General features: G+C 35.1%; 1 protein-coding gene across 5 annotated transcripts in view; it reads left to right on the top strand.

The window, feature by feature from the left end:
* The window catches only part of LOC109541550 (glutamyl aminopeptidase), a 39,617-nt gene extending 26,004 nt beyond the window's left edge, over positions 1-13,613 (top strand). For all 5 annotated transcript variants that reach the window (XM_019910428.2, XM_019910431.2, XM_019910430.2 and 2 more), the window contains 8 exons: positions 4,335-4,527; positions 4,588-4,714; positions 4,767-4,846; positions 4,898-5,043; positions 12,750-12,879; positions 12,937-13,050; positions 13,107-13,215; positions 13,374-13,613. In XM_019910428.2, coding sequence (XP_019765987.2) covers positions 4,335-4,527; positions 4,588-4,714; positions 4,767-4,846; positions 4,898-5,043; positions 12,750-12,879; positions 12,937-13,050; positions 13,107-13,215; positions 13,374-13,520 — 1,046 coding nt within the window. In that variant the 3' untranslated portion in view covers positions 13,521-13,613. The remainder of the gene's footprint in view (positions 1-4,334; positions 4,528-4,587; positions 4,715-4,766; positions 4,847-4,897; positions 5,044-12,749; positions 12,880-12,936; positions 13,051-13,106; positions 13,216-13,373) is intronic.
* The last annotated feature ends 19 nt before the right edge of the window (positions 13,614-13,632 follow it).

The raw sequence follows: 13,632 nt of genomic DNA on the forward strand, positions 1-13,632 counted from the left end.
ACTTGGGTAAAATCAAACAAGCTCAAACTTGGGTTTAAAGAACTCTGTGCTCGAAAGAACAGTTTTACGTTGGAAAATAGTTTGCGAATTATTGGCTCCATTCAACGCTTTTATTCATCATTCTCCATTATTATTTCTTCTTGTATGGAAATCTTTAAATAGGAGTGACGATCTCTTGAATATTTGTTAATTTGTCTCTGGATTTCCTACGTTAACCCAACTGATTTTCTTTGCATTAAAAAAGTTTTCTGTGGAGAAACTGTAGGAAAAATTTAATTTCTTCAAATAAGCACATTTTTGAAAAGCTTTCAATTCTCTACTTCAAGCCACTTGATTTTCTCTTCATTCAAGAAGTTTCCATTTGAAAAATTGTACGCAAATGATCAAATTTTTTCAAATTATCGAAATTTTGGAACTTTTGAATCTTGGAACTTGGAACTGAAATTTCTTCAAATTATTGCATGTTTGAATTTTTTTTATTTAATGCAAATAGTTTTCTTTCCATCCAAAAAGTTTTCTTCAATGCAAGCGATTTTCTCTGGATTCAATAATTTATTCTGGAGATTCTGCAGAAAAAAATCAAATTGCTTCAAACGCTCGCATTTTTGAAAGAAAACTTTTCAACTTCCTACTTCAATCAATCAATTTTTATCTGTATCCAAGACGTTTCCTTTTAAAAAACTAGATGCAAAAGATCATATTTCTTCAAACGCTTACATTTTTGAAAACTTTTCAACTTCCTGCTTCAATCCAATCAAATTTTCTCTGTATCCAAGAAGTTTTCTTTGGAAAAACTAGAGGCAAAAGATCAAATTTCTTCAAGTTATCGCATTTTTGGAAGTTTAGCTTCTTTATTTCAATGCAAACGATTTTATCTTCATCCGAAAATTTTCTTTAAACAAAATGCAGGAAAAGACCACCAAATTTCTCCAAATGTTCGCATTCTTTAAAAAATTTCAATTTTTTTCTTCAATGGAGGCGATTTACTTTAAATCAAAGATATTATCGTCAAATAATCGCATTTTTAGAATTTCTATTTTCTGTATTCCAATACAAACGATTTGCTCTTCATTCAAAACATTTTCTTTAGAGGAAGGAAAGGAAACGAAAGGAATTTGTTCAAATAATTGCGTTTACATACATACATTTTTAATTCTCTACTTTAATAAAATCGATTATTTTTGCATCCAAAAAGTTTTCATCCATAAGATTACCTCAAATTATCGCATTTTTTTTTAACTTTTAACATTATTGTACTTTAATGCGAACGATTTTTTTTATTCGCAAAATTTTCGTTGAAGAAACTGCAAGGAAAAAATCAAATTTCACTTCTCTTCTTCAATACGTTCAATTTTCTCGGTGTCTGTTTACGTTTTTTTTTTTGAAAACTGCAGATGATTAGATTTCTTCAAATGAGAGCACTTTTGGAGCCTTGAAATTATCTGCTTCAATCCACTCGATTTTCCCTGTATCCAAGAAATTTTCCTTTAAAAAACTGTAGGAAAATGATCGAATTTTTGGACAATGTTCAACTTCCTACTTCATTTTCTTTTTGCTTTTCTTTAAAGATCTTCACCCTTTAAATTTATTTCTTGTCTATTAATTTCTCTCTGTTTGTGTGTTGAATTGGTTTTTTTTACTTCCACTTTTCAATGCTTCTGGGCTTTAAAACTATTGTGATGTGAGTTCTATGATGTAGAAGATTAGGAAGAACCAAACATGAGCTCAAAAAAATGAGTCTAAACAATTCTGTGCTGGAAAGAACAGTTTTTCGTGGGAAAGTAGTTAGTGATTTATTGGCTCTAATCAACTCTTATTCATAATTCGCCATTCGCGATTAAGATTGTGAATCCTTCGCATATTTCTTGATTTATTTTAGGAAGGACTATTTGTCCATTTTCTGTTCGCTTTTCTTTAAATCATTTCATCGCTTACACTTTTTTCTTGTCTACAATTGTTGCTTTAATTTTTCTCTGTTATCTCTGTTATCTGCGCTTTCCAATTATTTTGGGCTTAAAATATATTGTTGTAATTTTTATGATGCAAAGCTTAGGTAGAACCAAACAAGCTCAAAAAATGAGCCTAAACAATTCTGTCCTGGAAACAACAGTTTTTCGTTGGAAAGTAGTTTATGATTTATTGGCTCTAATCAACTATTTTATTCATTAGCCTCCATTATAATTTTTTCTTGTTTACGAATTCGCGATTGGGATTGAGGATCCTTTGAATCTTTCTTGATTTATTTTTGGAGGAACTTTGCTCATTTTCTGAACCTTTTTTTTTGTCCAGAAAAAAAGATTTCTAGTTTATATTTTTTACTTTCATGTTCTCCTGCTTGGGTGTTGAAATGGCTTTTTTTACCTCCGCTTTTCAATGCTTTTTCTTTCAATTCTAGTTTAAAATTTTGGCTATCATTTTCTCCTGCTTGTGTTTTGAAATTGTTTTTTTAACTACGCTTTCCAATGCTATTGGGATTAAAATTTATCTTGGTGATTTTTATGATGTGAAGCTTGGGTAGAACAAAAAAAGCTCAAAAAACGAGTCTAAGCAATTTTGTGCTGGAAAAAAGTAGTTTGTGCTTTATTGGCTCTATTCACCTATTTTATTCATTATCCTCCACTATTATTTATCTTTGGAAGAACTCTGTGTTGATTTCCTGTTTTCTGTAAATCTCTTTTTCGCATCAATTTTCTCTCATTTATTTGCTTTAATAAGGTGCTTAATTTTTATCTGTTTGTGTGTTAAAATGGTATTCTCTACTTTCATTCTTCAATGTTTTTGCGATTAAAATCTATTGTGCTGATTTTTATAATGTAAAACTTGGCTAGAATCAAACAAGAGCTCAAAAATCGGGTCTAAAGAATTATGTGCTCGAAAGAACAGTTTTTCGTTCGAAAATAGTTTATGAATTATTGGCTCCATTCAACCTCCATTATTATTTTTCTTGTTTACAAGTCGTTGATTGGGATAAGGATCTTTTAAATATTTCTTGAATTTTAATTTGGAAGAACTCTTTGTTCACTTTCTGTTCGCTTTTCTTTAAATCTCTTCATTGCTTCAATTTTTTTATTTTTTATAATTGCTACTTTAATTTTTCTCCATTTGTATGTTGATTTGGTTTTTACCTCCGCTTTCCAATGCATTTGCGCTTAAAAATGTTTTTTTTTATCACAACGTAAGGAGAACCAAAAACACAAGCTCAGAAAATGAGTCTAAACAATGCTGTGCCGGAAAGAACAGTTTTCCGTTGGAAAGTAGTTTGTGTTTCATTTGCTCTATTCAACTGCTTTTTATTCACCATCCTCTATTATTTTTTTTTTGTTGACAAATCCTGGATCAGGATGAAGGAACCTTTCATTTATTTCTAGAAGAATTTTCTTGTTTGCGTATTTCCTGCTCGCTTTTCTTTAGCTTTCTTCCTCGCTTCATCTTTTTGGTTTGCCATTTTCGCTTTCATTTTCTTGTGCTTGTGCGTTGAAATGGTTTTCTTTATCTGTGGTTTACTGTGCATTTGGGACTCCAAATATATTATGGTGATTTGTAGTGAAGTAAAGTTTACGTGCAGCTAAATGAGACCAAAAGAAGAGCCTCAAAAATTGGTTTTCCGATCGTGCTGGCAAAACAGTTTTTCGTTGCAAAGTAGTTTGAATTTTACGTTTGCACATCCTTAATTAGATTTCAATTAAATTTTTCTTGATTTCTCTTTCGAATAACTGTTGGCCCCTTTCTGTAGATCTATCCATCGCTTCAATATTTTCGTGTTATTTATAACTTTATTTTTCTTTTCTCTTTGGTTGTGTTCAAATGTGTCTCTTTCGCGCCGCGATCCAATGTTTCAAGACGTAAATTATGTTTTGGTGCTTTTTAATGATCTAAAGTTTAGGTAAATTTAAATTAAAGTTTCTAGTGAGACTTGAAGTTATTAGTTTTAAAAGTTCGTCTTCTGCAGATGCAGGCTTTTGCGGAGAACATGCCTGGTTTTCCTTCGCTGGAGTTTTCCAGTAAAACACGATAGTCGAATGATTTTTCTCGCATTGCATCTCCTTTCAATATCAGTAAATTTTCCTCTTCAAAACTCCTCTCTTGCTTTTATTTCGAATTGTTTCGATCATATTTGTTTGGCTCGACTTTTCTTCTCTGTCGCCATTTTCATTTTCAAGACTAAATCGCATTGCAAAAGCGATTAAATCTAATTAATTTCAGTTCTTCCAAAATCGAGTAACTCGATCTGTTTAACTCGATTAGCTCCGATAATCAAAGCAATTTATCGGGCTTTCAAGCTTTACTCCAAGTACATTGTGAGGCACACATTCAAAGACTTTTGTTCTTTGCAGTTTCTGTTTCAAGACCTACAGATGCTGCTTGGTTGAAATTCAACTATGACCAAATTGGCTACTATCGAGTGAACTATAAAGAAGAACAATGGCGCAATCTGATCAATGTCTACACAAGTTTGCCTATAGCAGATCGAACTCATCTGTTGGAGGAAACGTTCAGCATTGCTGAAGCTGGACAGTTGTCCTATACGTGCGTACTTTGGCGATCACATGTTAACTGAAGGGACTGAAAGTTCCTTGATTTTTTCAGAATTCCCTTGGATTTGTCCAAGAAACTCAGCGAAGAGACTGATTATGCTCCTTGGACCGTGGCCTCGTCAAAGTTACAAGGAATTAGCACCTACTTGAGTGGATCTAATCAAGATGAGGCATTCAAGGTAAATAAGTCGGCGTCTTATTTTTAACTATTACCCGACTGAAATCTTGCAGAAATACATCAGAAGCGTCGTATCGAATGCCTATGGCAACTTTACGTGGAATGAGGGAGCTGATGACGGCCACCTGAAGAGGTGAGTCGTTTTACTGTTCACTGACTTGGCGTTTTACTGGCTTAATTCCAGGTTGACTCGCATAGTTGTTTTGACTTTGGCTTGCACAGCAGAACATCCAGATTGCCTTTCACAAGTCCAGGAAAAGTTCAACGAATGGATCAACAATGCGGCGCAACCTTTGTCGCAAGACCTGAGGGGAATTGTCTATAAATACGGTAACAATTGTGTTTTTTTATTGCTTATTTCGTTTCAGGTTTTAACTTGACTGGGGCTTTACATTTTTTCTTACGAATTCTTATTGATCTTATTTGCTTTGTGTGTACATTTTCCATTCTTGAAACTTAGCGTAGGTAGGGGTGAGTGGGGAAATACCGGCCTCCTAAGAAAAGTCTGAAATATCGTCCAGACTTTACTGTTTAAAAGGAAACTGGGAGGTTTAAATCAAAGACCCTTGAGAACATAATAAATGTTTATTAAAAGTAAACAAAAACGTTTTTCAAAAGCAAACATTTATTTAAAAATGTATTAGCGGTCGGCATTAGCCCGCAGTTTGGGGGGTAATAACAGCCGGGGCCCGCAATTACCCAAAATTTTTGTAACTGGCAAAAATCGCAGACATATATTTTTTTCGTTTCCCCATTGGTATAATCGTTGTGGGTCCATCCAGAACATCTCACACATCTCAGCCAAAGTTCGTGATTTTTCCCAAATTCTCCACAAATAATGCAAATGTCCGCAGTAATTTCATCGTCTGAGTTTTCCATTTTCCCCTCTTCTTCCTTACAGTTATTATAAGTTACCTTAGTTTTGTTTCTAAGCGTTGGTTTTTGTTTTATGGTAATATTGATGTTTTTGTTTACTAAAACGCTGGTGTCATCAAAGTTACCGAAAACCTTTTTACTCTCTTTGTTTTTGGCGGTTCGCGACCATGACTTACTTTCTGCAACTTTTCCTGTTTTGCATTTGCTTTTGCCTTTAAAAAATCTTTCATTGGAGTGGAAGTAAATATTTGGGAGTGTTGCTTTTTCCCACCTTTTTTTTTCTTTGGGTAGTAGTTCCAGAACATACAAGATTTGGTATTATTTTTCCAAATGATATATTTTGTCTTCTTTTATTTTCGTTTCTGTCGGCCTTGAAACTTTGCTGTGTTACATCTTCTGCCCTTTCTCCGGTAATTTTATCTTCTAATTGATTGTTTTCAGGAATGGGCTCATTTAAATTTGTAGTTTGTAAATTTTCAACAGGGGCAAAATCTTCTGCATTAAAAACATCAGGATTGACAGGAAATATTCCCATTACCTGAAAACCTTTGATAGCTTTCTCGATACTTGCAACTCTCCCAAAAGCTTATTGAACAAATCAGCTACGATATTATGCGTAATTTTTTCTCCGGGATTATTCCTTATAAACTGATCGCATTCTGAATTATATGCTGTCCTCAAAGGACCATAAAATGTAACGTCAAGCGGTTGAACACGGTGCGACGTATGTGGAGGGATCGTCAGCAGAATCATTCCTCTTTCTTTGCAGAAGTTGTAGGCATTTAACGAACAATGACTAGAGTGGTTATCTAGTAACAACAAAACTGGATCTTCGTTTGAACTTTTAACACAATGCTGAAAGTGCTGCAACCATTCACAGAATAAATTTTTGGTTATCCATCCGTTATCTGAGCAGCGATAAATAGCTCCTGGAGGTCCGTTATTTTTCAAGTGATCGGCCATTCTTTTCCTGGCATAGATAAACATTGGAGGAGCGTATAATTCCAGATGCGCTAAATGAACAGATGACAGTCGTAGTTTTTTCCTTCTCCCAACTAATCAAATGACCAACTCTTTTTTGCCGTAGATCTTGCTTGGACGTTGTACTGTTGTGATGCCGGTTTCATCACAGTTAAAAGTCCTTGACGTTGAAAATTTGTACTTGTCCATTACAGCATTCAGGTTCGCAAAAAATATTCCAATTTCTTCTTTGTTGAAAGCCGTTACACGATTTATCCTGGTGGATTCAGTCTTTCTAAGTCTAATTTGTGGGTTGCGTCTTAAATATCCCTCTAACCAGTCACGACCCGCTGATCCATTTTCTCTCTTAAATAAATTTTTCTAATTATTCAGTAGTGCAAACGTGTAGGCGCTTGGCTGATGTGCCACCGAAATTCCAAAAAACATTTTGTAGAGATGAATTATTTGCTTCGATGATTCACTGTCCTGTTCTTGATTAAATACTGGACGTCGTCCGAATTGAGGCTTAGATACTCTGCGGCTTCTACGTCGATCTTGAAAAGTAGCTCTAGGAATACCAAAACTTCTCGAATAGCGCGTCCACTTTCAATTGCTGTAAGAGCTGCTTGAAGGCTCTCGGAAGTCCAAGACCCTCTATGAGTTTTTCGGAAATATGTCCGCGGCATCAGAAAATGAACGAAATTATAACAAAATATCTATGGGGTAATACAGGCCATGCCGATATTACCTACAATCTGATGCCCGACATTACCGCTGAAACAATAATCCAAATACACACATATTATTTGAATATGCTTAAACGTACGTTTTTTTAAGTAAAGTAAGTGAAAGACAACAGAAGTTAGGTCGTTTGTATATAAACAAACTTTTTTTAACACTTACCGATACTGAAACATACACGTTTAAACTAACACTTGCTTTTGGATAAAATTCTGCGTAGAAAACGTGCGGCGTTCCGGAACAGTGCCTAATTGAGACTGGAGGTAGGTTTGTTTACGTGCTTGATCGGTACTTTGAAAGTACCGATCAAGCACGTAAAGAAGTTATCCGGCTCTTTGAAAGATAAAGTCTGGAATACATTTTTTTTAAGTTAATTGTTTCAATCCGGGGCGAAATAGCTTTAAAATATCGGAGGGCACGATTATTCCGCTGGATTCTATTCAGATAGAATTAAATGCCTTTTTGTTGAGAACGAGTGCAAGTTTTTCAGTTGCGTCTTAAGATTTACTCCTAAACTGTGTTTCAAAGATCCCCAAGTAGGCGAAGAACTTGTACCTCTTGAGATTGTGTTAAAAACCGAGAGACCGAGAGGATACGCGATATGCGATACACTCGTTTATTGTGCTCCGTATTATTGTTTCAAATTTCAAAGGTTTTATTTTTTTAACACTTTTAAGTTATGAATTAGTATGGAGGATAGCTGTGACGGTGAGCCTATTAGCAAGCAAAGAATTAGGGGTAAATCTGGCCGAGGGCTGACAAAAAGCAGGAGTTTTTCGGCTGGTTCAAAAAGTCAATTAACTAGGAACGAATTGGAAGATATCATTGGAATTCGTAGAGTAAACACTGGTGCTGATAAGGACAGTCGGTGTACGGACATCAATTCTGAAACGATCACAATCAGATATTTAAACCTAAAACTTCAGTAAGCCGGATACCACCTGAAAATCAAGCAGAAAACATAAGGAACAAAATTAAGGAAAACGAAAACAACAAACAGGAAGACTCAGGCAAAAGAAATAGATCTACTGGTACCCCGGAATCAGAAGTAACACCGAAAAAACAGAGCGAAAGAAATATATCGCTTATGTCCACCAATTTACATAACTTTGAACAAAGCCAAACTAAAAATAAGACTGCAAAAAATGGGATGATCGGCAAGGGGATAAAGTATTGTTAGAAGTATTTTTCTCTCTGGAGAGAATTGCGGCTATAGCAAAGGAAAATGACATGCCGAAAGATGACCAGAACGATTTAAATAGTGCTAGTTATAATATTGTAACGGAAATGGCCTGGGGTACTCACGTTTGGAATGGAGGATCGAAATTCATGGTATTTCAGTAAATGGGAGCTCCATTTGGGCCCCATTTACTGTCAAATATGACACTGACAAGCGGGAAGTTTCGCACCTGTTCTGGAGATTTGGAGAACTATCTGGGATACCTAGAGAAAACTATATAAGCGACGACGAGAACCATGGGAGGGAGCGAGCAGGTGCAGAAGAGGTTAAACCCCGCGAGTCGGAAACGCGTGTTTTCCGTGTGTTATTGTTATCGTTTGTGAAGTTGACGGTAATTTTGAAGTTAGTTTGTTCCTGTTCCGTAGTTAAAGTTGTACCGAGTGGAATAAAAGTTGGAAGCAGAAGAAAGAGTTTAATACTCGGCCATCCACGTTACAATATTCATAAATCCCTGACTATTAATTCATAAACTTGGAATTATAGAAAAAGAAAATCTATCCCTAAGGTACCAACTACAAGACATAAGTAATTTCAACAAGGCCCTTGATACCAAGACGCAAATTAATATAAAGTCGAACACAGAAGAGAAATAGAAAAAAATACAAGCACTAAGACATATGCCAGTGTTACTTCTTTAAACATAAATAGTGAATTACAAAAGAGACAGGACAACTCCAAAAGTACAAAAAAAAACTCGAAACTCTGATAACAATTGACAGCAGCACCGATGCTACCGCAACCATGACTCAGCCGAAACAAAATATTTAAGAGAAAAGAAAGACTAAAGAAAAATTAAAACTTGCCCTTAAAGGAAAAAACAATAGACAAATCAAAGAGACAAACAATAATGATCCAATGTTTATGGTGACAGGTATAAGGAAAGGGTTGCCAGATGTAGAATATTTAGAAGATATTGTTTATCTAAATGAAGAAATAGAGACGGAGTTTGGATCTGTAATAGTCGGTAACATAAAAATCATCGCAAAAAAGACGTGTAGGAATCAAAGTAAAGAAGATTGGATCCTTCAGGCGCCACCAGACCTCGCTAAATGGTTCCTTAAGAAGCAACAAATTCATCTGGATATGATGGAAGTCTGTGTTCAGGAACATTATAGTCTGGCAATTTGTTTTAATTGTTCTGGATTTGGACATGTTGCTAAACATTGTAGAGAAAAACAGTGCTGCCACAAATGTGGTGAAGCACATCACAGTAAAGACTGCATCAGCGAGGCCCTCCTGTGTCCAAATTGTACCAGATTGAGACTGAAGCCGGAAGCAAGCCAACATTCAGAAAGAGATGCGCAATGTCCTGTGTACCAAAGAAGATTAGGGCAATATCAGAGCAGTATAAATGACGCTCAGGATCGGTCAGATACTACAAGATACAAACAAAGTAATAGATGAGAACAATACTTATACAAAAAGCATTATTCACCAGAATGTACAGTTATGGGGAACGCAGTTGACCGAATCAATGAGATGTTAAATGAACACAAAACATGTGAAATTTTGTGAATTACAGAACACTGGTCTTGTCTGAAGTCTGAAGATAAACTACGAAGTCTACGGTTAAATAATTTCAACTTAACATCGACGTTTTGCAGAGAAGAAGGAAAACATGGTGGATCAGCAGTTTATTGTAAAAACACTGTTAAGTGTAAACCCCGACAAAAACTAAATGACGAAGTGGCACCATTGAATGTGCGGTTGTGAAGTGCGTCTTTGGAAAAATGCAAATAACTGTTGTATCTTTATATAGGCCTCCTACGGGAGATATAAAGGTATTTATGACTCCACTTGAGCGTTTATTGTTATATATATTTAGGGAGGAGAGCTTGGTATTTGTATCAGGAGATTGTAATATTGAAACGTTAATAGACAATGAAAGGAAGGCCAATTTGCTGTGCCTAATGAGCGCGTTTAAACTTGTTCCTACGTCATGAATCAAAATACCAGAGTCACAAATACCTCTGCTAGTTGCATCGATAATGTATCTACAAATTCAGAGTTTCTATGTGTGCATGTCTTTGAGGGCTTTGTTTCAGATCATACTGCACAGGAGGTCGCTTTTGAAGTTAGGCACCCAGAAGAAAGACATTTAAAGTACAGACGCATGTTTTCGGACGAAGACAAGGGTAACTTCCTGTGTAGCCTAAATGATCAAAACTGGCATTTATGAACATTTTTAAAAACTGAAGTAATCAGAGCCTTCCCCGCAAATTGACAAATAAAAAACAAAAACCTAAAGTGTACAAAGATGTAAATGTTATAGAATAGAAGTACAGTTTAGACATCCTATTAACTTTGTCCAGACATGACGTAGCATCCAAAGCAACGATGACAAAGAAAAAAAGACCTATGATAGTCAAAGTTATGTTCGCATAACAACCGAAGAGCAACACTAGTTCCAGCTACGCCATCAGCATTCCTAGAATGCCTCATCAACATATTAAAACGTATATAGCCTAACGGTTTGCTATTATACGGGCTTTTTAAGGAATCTCAGTTCGCATCAGATTGTTTCGCGTTTACGTAAATAAATCTTTTTAAAAAGGGTTTTTCTTTAATGAAGAACTGGCGCAGTCGGTAGGATATTAGGGTAGCTTTATCAAAGCTACGTTATCGAAACGATTTGGTGAAGTGTGAATCTCAATTCTTCAACTCTGAACGTGAAAGAAATTTTTTTGTGTTCCGTTAAAGTGTTTTTTTTTTGCAGTATATCTGCGTTGTTAAAATGAAAATTATGCAACATTTGGTGTTAATGCTAAAATAAATTATAATTTGAGAACGGTTGATTTCACAGTTTAAAGTGTAAATGCAAATTTGTAAATAGTCTATCTAAGGTCGTATTAATATACAGGTACTTCCCTTTGAAAAACAAAAGTTATATTGCGTTAAAAAGTTTTAGATTGAAGTCCACATTTATTTTATTTAAAAATTTCAAAAAGTGGCTACATTTTGTACATTTGAGAATGTACGAGCATAAATACAGTCTGAGAAATACTAGTGAAAATAAAACAGCATTGACACAACATGCACACCAAATGTTGCATAACTTTGATCTTAACAACGCAGATATATTAGTTAGGGAAACAAATTATCTTAAAAGAAGAATCCAAGAAATGATACAAATAAAAAAACATGCAAAAGAAGTAAATTTTAGATAAGACACCGACAACCTTAGCAACATTTACCAAACCCTAATAAAGCCATAAGTATAGAACACCCTGTACACTGGTGAAAAATTAAAACTATTTCTGCTTATCTCAATACATATATACCACTCTCGCAAATGTAGAAAATAATTCAGACAAATTTAAGGTTTTAAGAAGACAAATACCTAAAAGAACGTTGATTTTTACCAATCATGAGGTAAGTTTTTCCAGTGGTTTGCTCTCCCAAAAGAAGGATTTTTTCCTCAAAAACTGATGAATTATCACTTTGTAAATTATAGTTTTTATACAACATGTTTTAATTCTGAATTGGTGTTTGTAGTTTGTGTAAATTTTAAATCTGATGATGGCGTTGTTGTCTCGCCGAAACGTAATGAAATAAACGATGTTCAAAATGTTTACTTCACACTTTGACTAAGACCCAGGAAAGATAAGAATATAACAAGTACGCGCAGTCAGGAAAATAAATCAGAATAAACTTAAATATGGTAAAATTTAATATTTTGAGGGAAGACTGTATGATCCAGAGGATTTTTGTCATTCAGAAAAGAATACATGGGATTATAAAGAAAATGACTTACTTGCACAGTTGAAGATCGATCTTTAAGCACCTCAAAATAATGACGGTTTATGGTGTCTATACATACGTATGTCTAATGTTCTTTAGAAACAAGAACCTTTTTGACATTAGACCAAAACATGAGTATAGCACCAGAGCATTGGATATCGGTTGTATGGCACATAGGCTATCGCTCACGGAAAGGTGTCCCCAGTATATGTGTATAAAATTGTTTAATTGTCCCCCAGCCAGAATAAAAGGTATTTCCTCCTAAAAATTGTTCAAAACGGAAACTAAGAAAGGGGTAATAGGTTTGGAACCCTATAGTTTAAGAGAATTTTGCCCCGATGTGTGAAACTGTGTGCCCGTTTTGACGTTATTTCATTTGGTGTTTGCCCATTATTTGGAATAAAGCAATATTATTATTATTTTTATTATTATTATTAAAAAAAGACCAGATTTTGAATAAAAAATCTGTTTTTGTTAGGAATGGTAAAAGCTGAAGAATCGACGTGGAATAAACTGTTGGCAGTTTATCAAGCTGAAACCGATGCAACCGAGAAATTGAAGCTGATCAATGGATTGGCCAACGTGAAAAATTCACTGCTACTTATCAGGTAAACCGGGTAATAAAGCGAGTCGCATTTTCTTTACCGCAAAATTTTTCTGTCCAGACTGTTGGATTTATCCAAAAACGAAACTATTGTGAGAAGCCAGGATTATTTCACCGTACTTGGGTACATTTCTGCAAACCCCACTGGCACTGATCTGGTGTGGGACTTTGTCAGGTAAGTCTTCAAACATTTTTCCAGCGGTAGTTTGCAAAAGTTACCGGCCTTTTCAGGCAAAACTGGGAATATTTAGTGGAGCGATTTACGTTGAACGACAGGTACTTGGGAGCGATGATCCGGACGATTACTGCCAAGTTTGCAACCGAATCAAAACTATTAGAGGTAAGAACGTTTTTTGCCGAATTATGTTGATTTTGTTTAAAAAAAGTTTTAAGTTGTTCGGCAAATTCAAGCTTGAAACTAAGATTTCAACTCTAGATTGTGTAAGGTACAAATGTAGGGAGCAAATTAAGGAAAACGTTGTCTTTTAATGATTCCAGATGGAGGAATTCTTTGCCAAATACCCGAACGCTGGTGCAGGCGCAACCGCGCGGAAAACAGCTTTAGAGACTGTGAAACACAACATAAAGTGGTTGTCCACCTACAGATCCACAGTGGAAAGCTGGATCTCTAATGTGAATAAGTGATAAAAGTATTTTAATAAATAAGTACAATTTTGTAAATTTTTCTTTCCATTATTGTGATCCTGTTGATAATAAAGGTGAAAATCCACAAACGAATTTTCGGTTTTATCATTTG

This window comes from Dendroctonus ponderosae, unplaced genomic scaffold (assembly GCF_020466585.1).
Source record: "Dendroctonus ponderosae isolate FM_Combo_2020 unplaced genomic scaffold, Dpon_F_20191213v2 Dpon_F_20191213_1, whole genome shotgun sequence".
NCBI classification, from domain to species: Eukaryota; Metazoa; Arthropoda; class Insecta; order Coleoptera; family Curculionidae; genus Dendroctonus; species Dendroctonus ponderosae.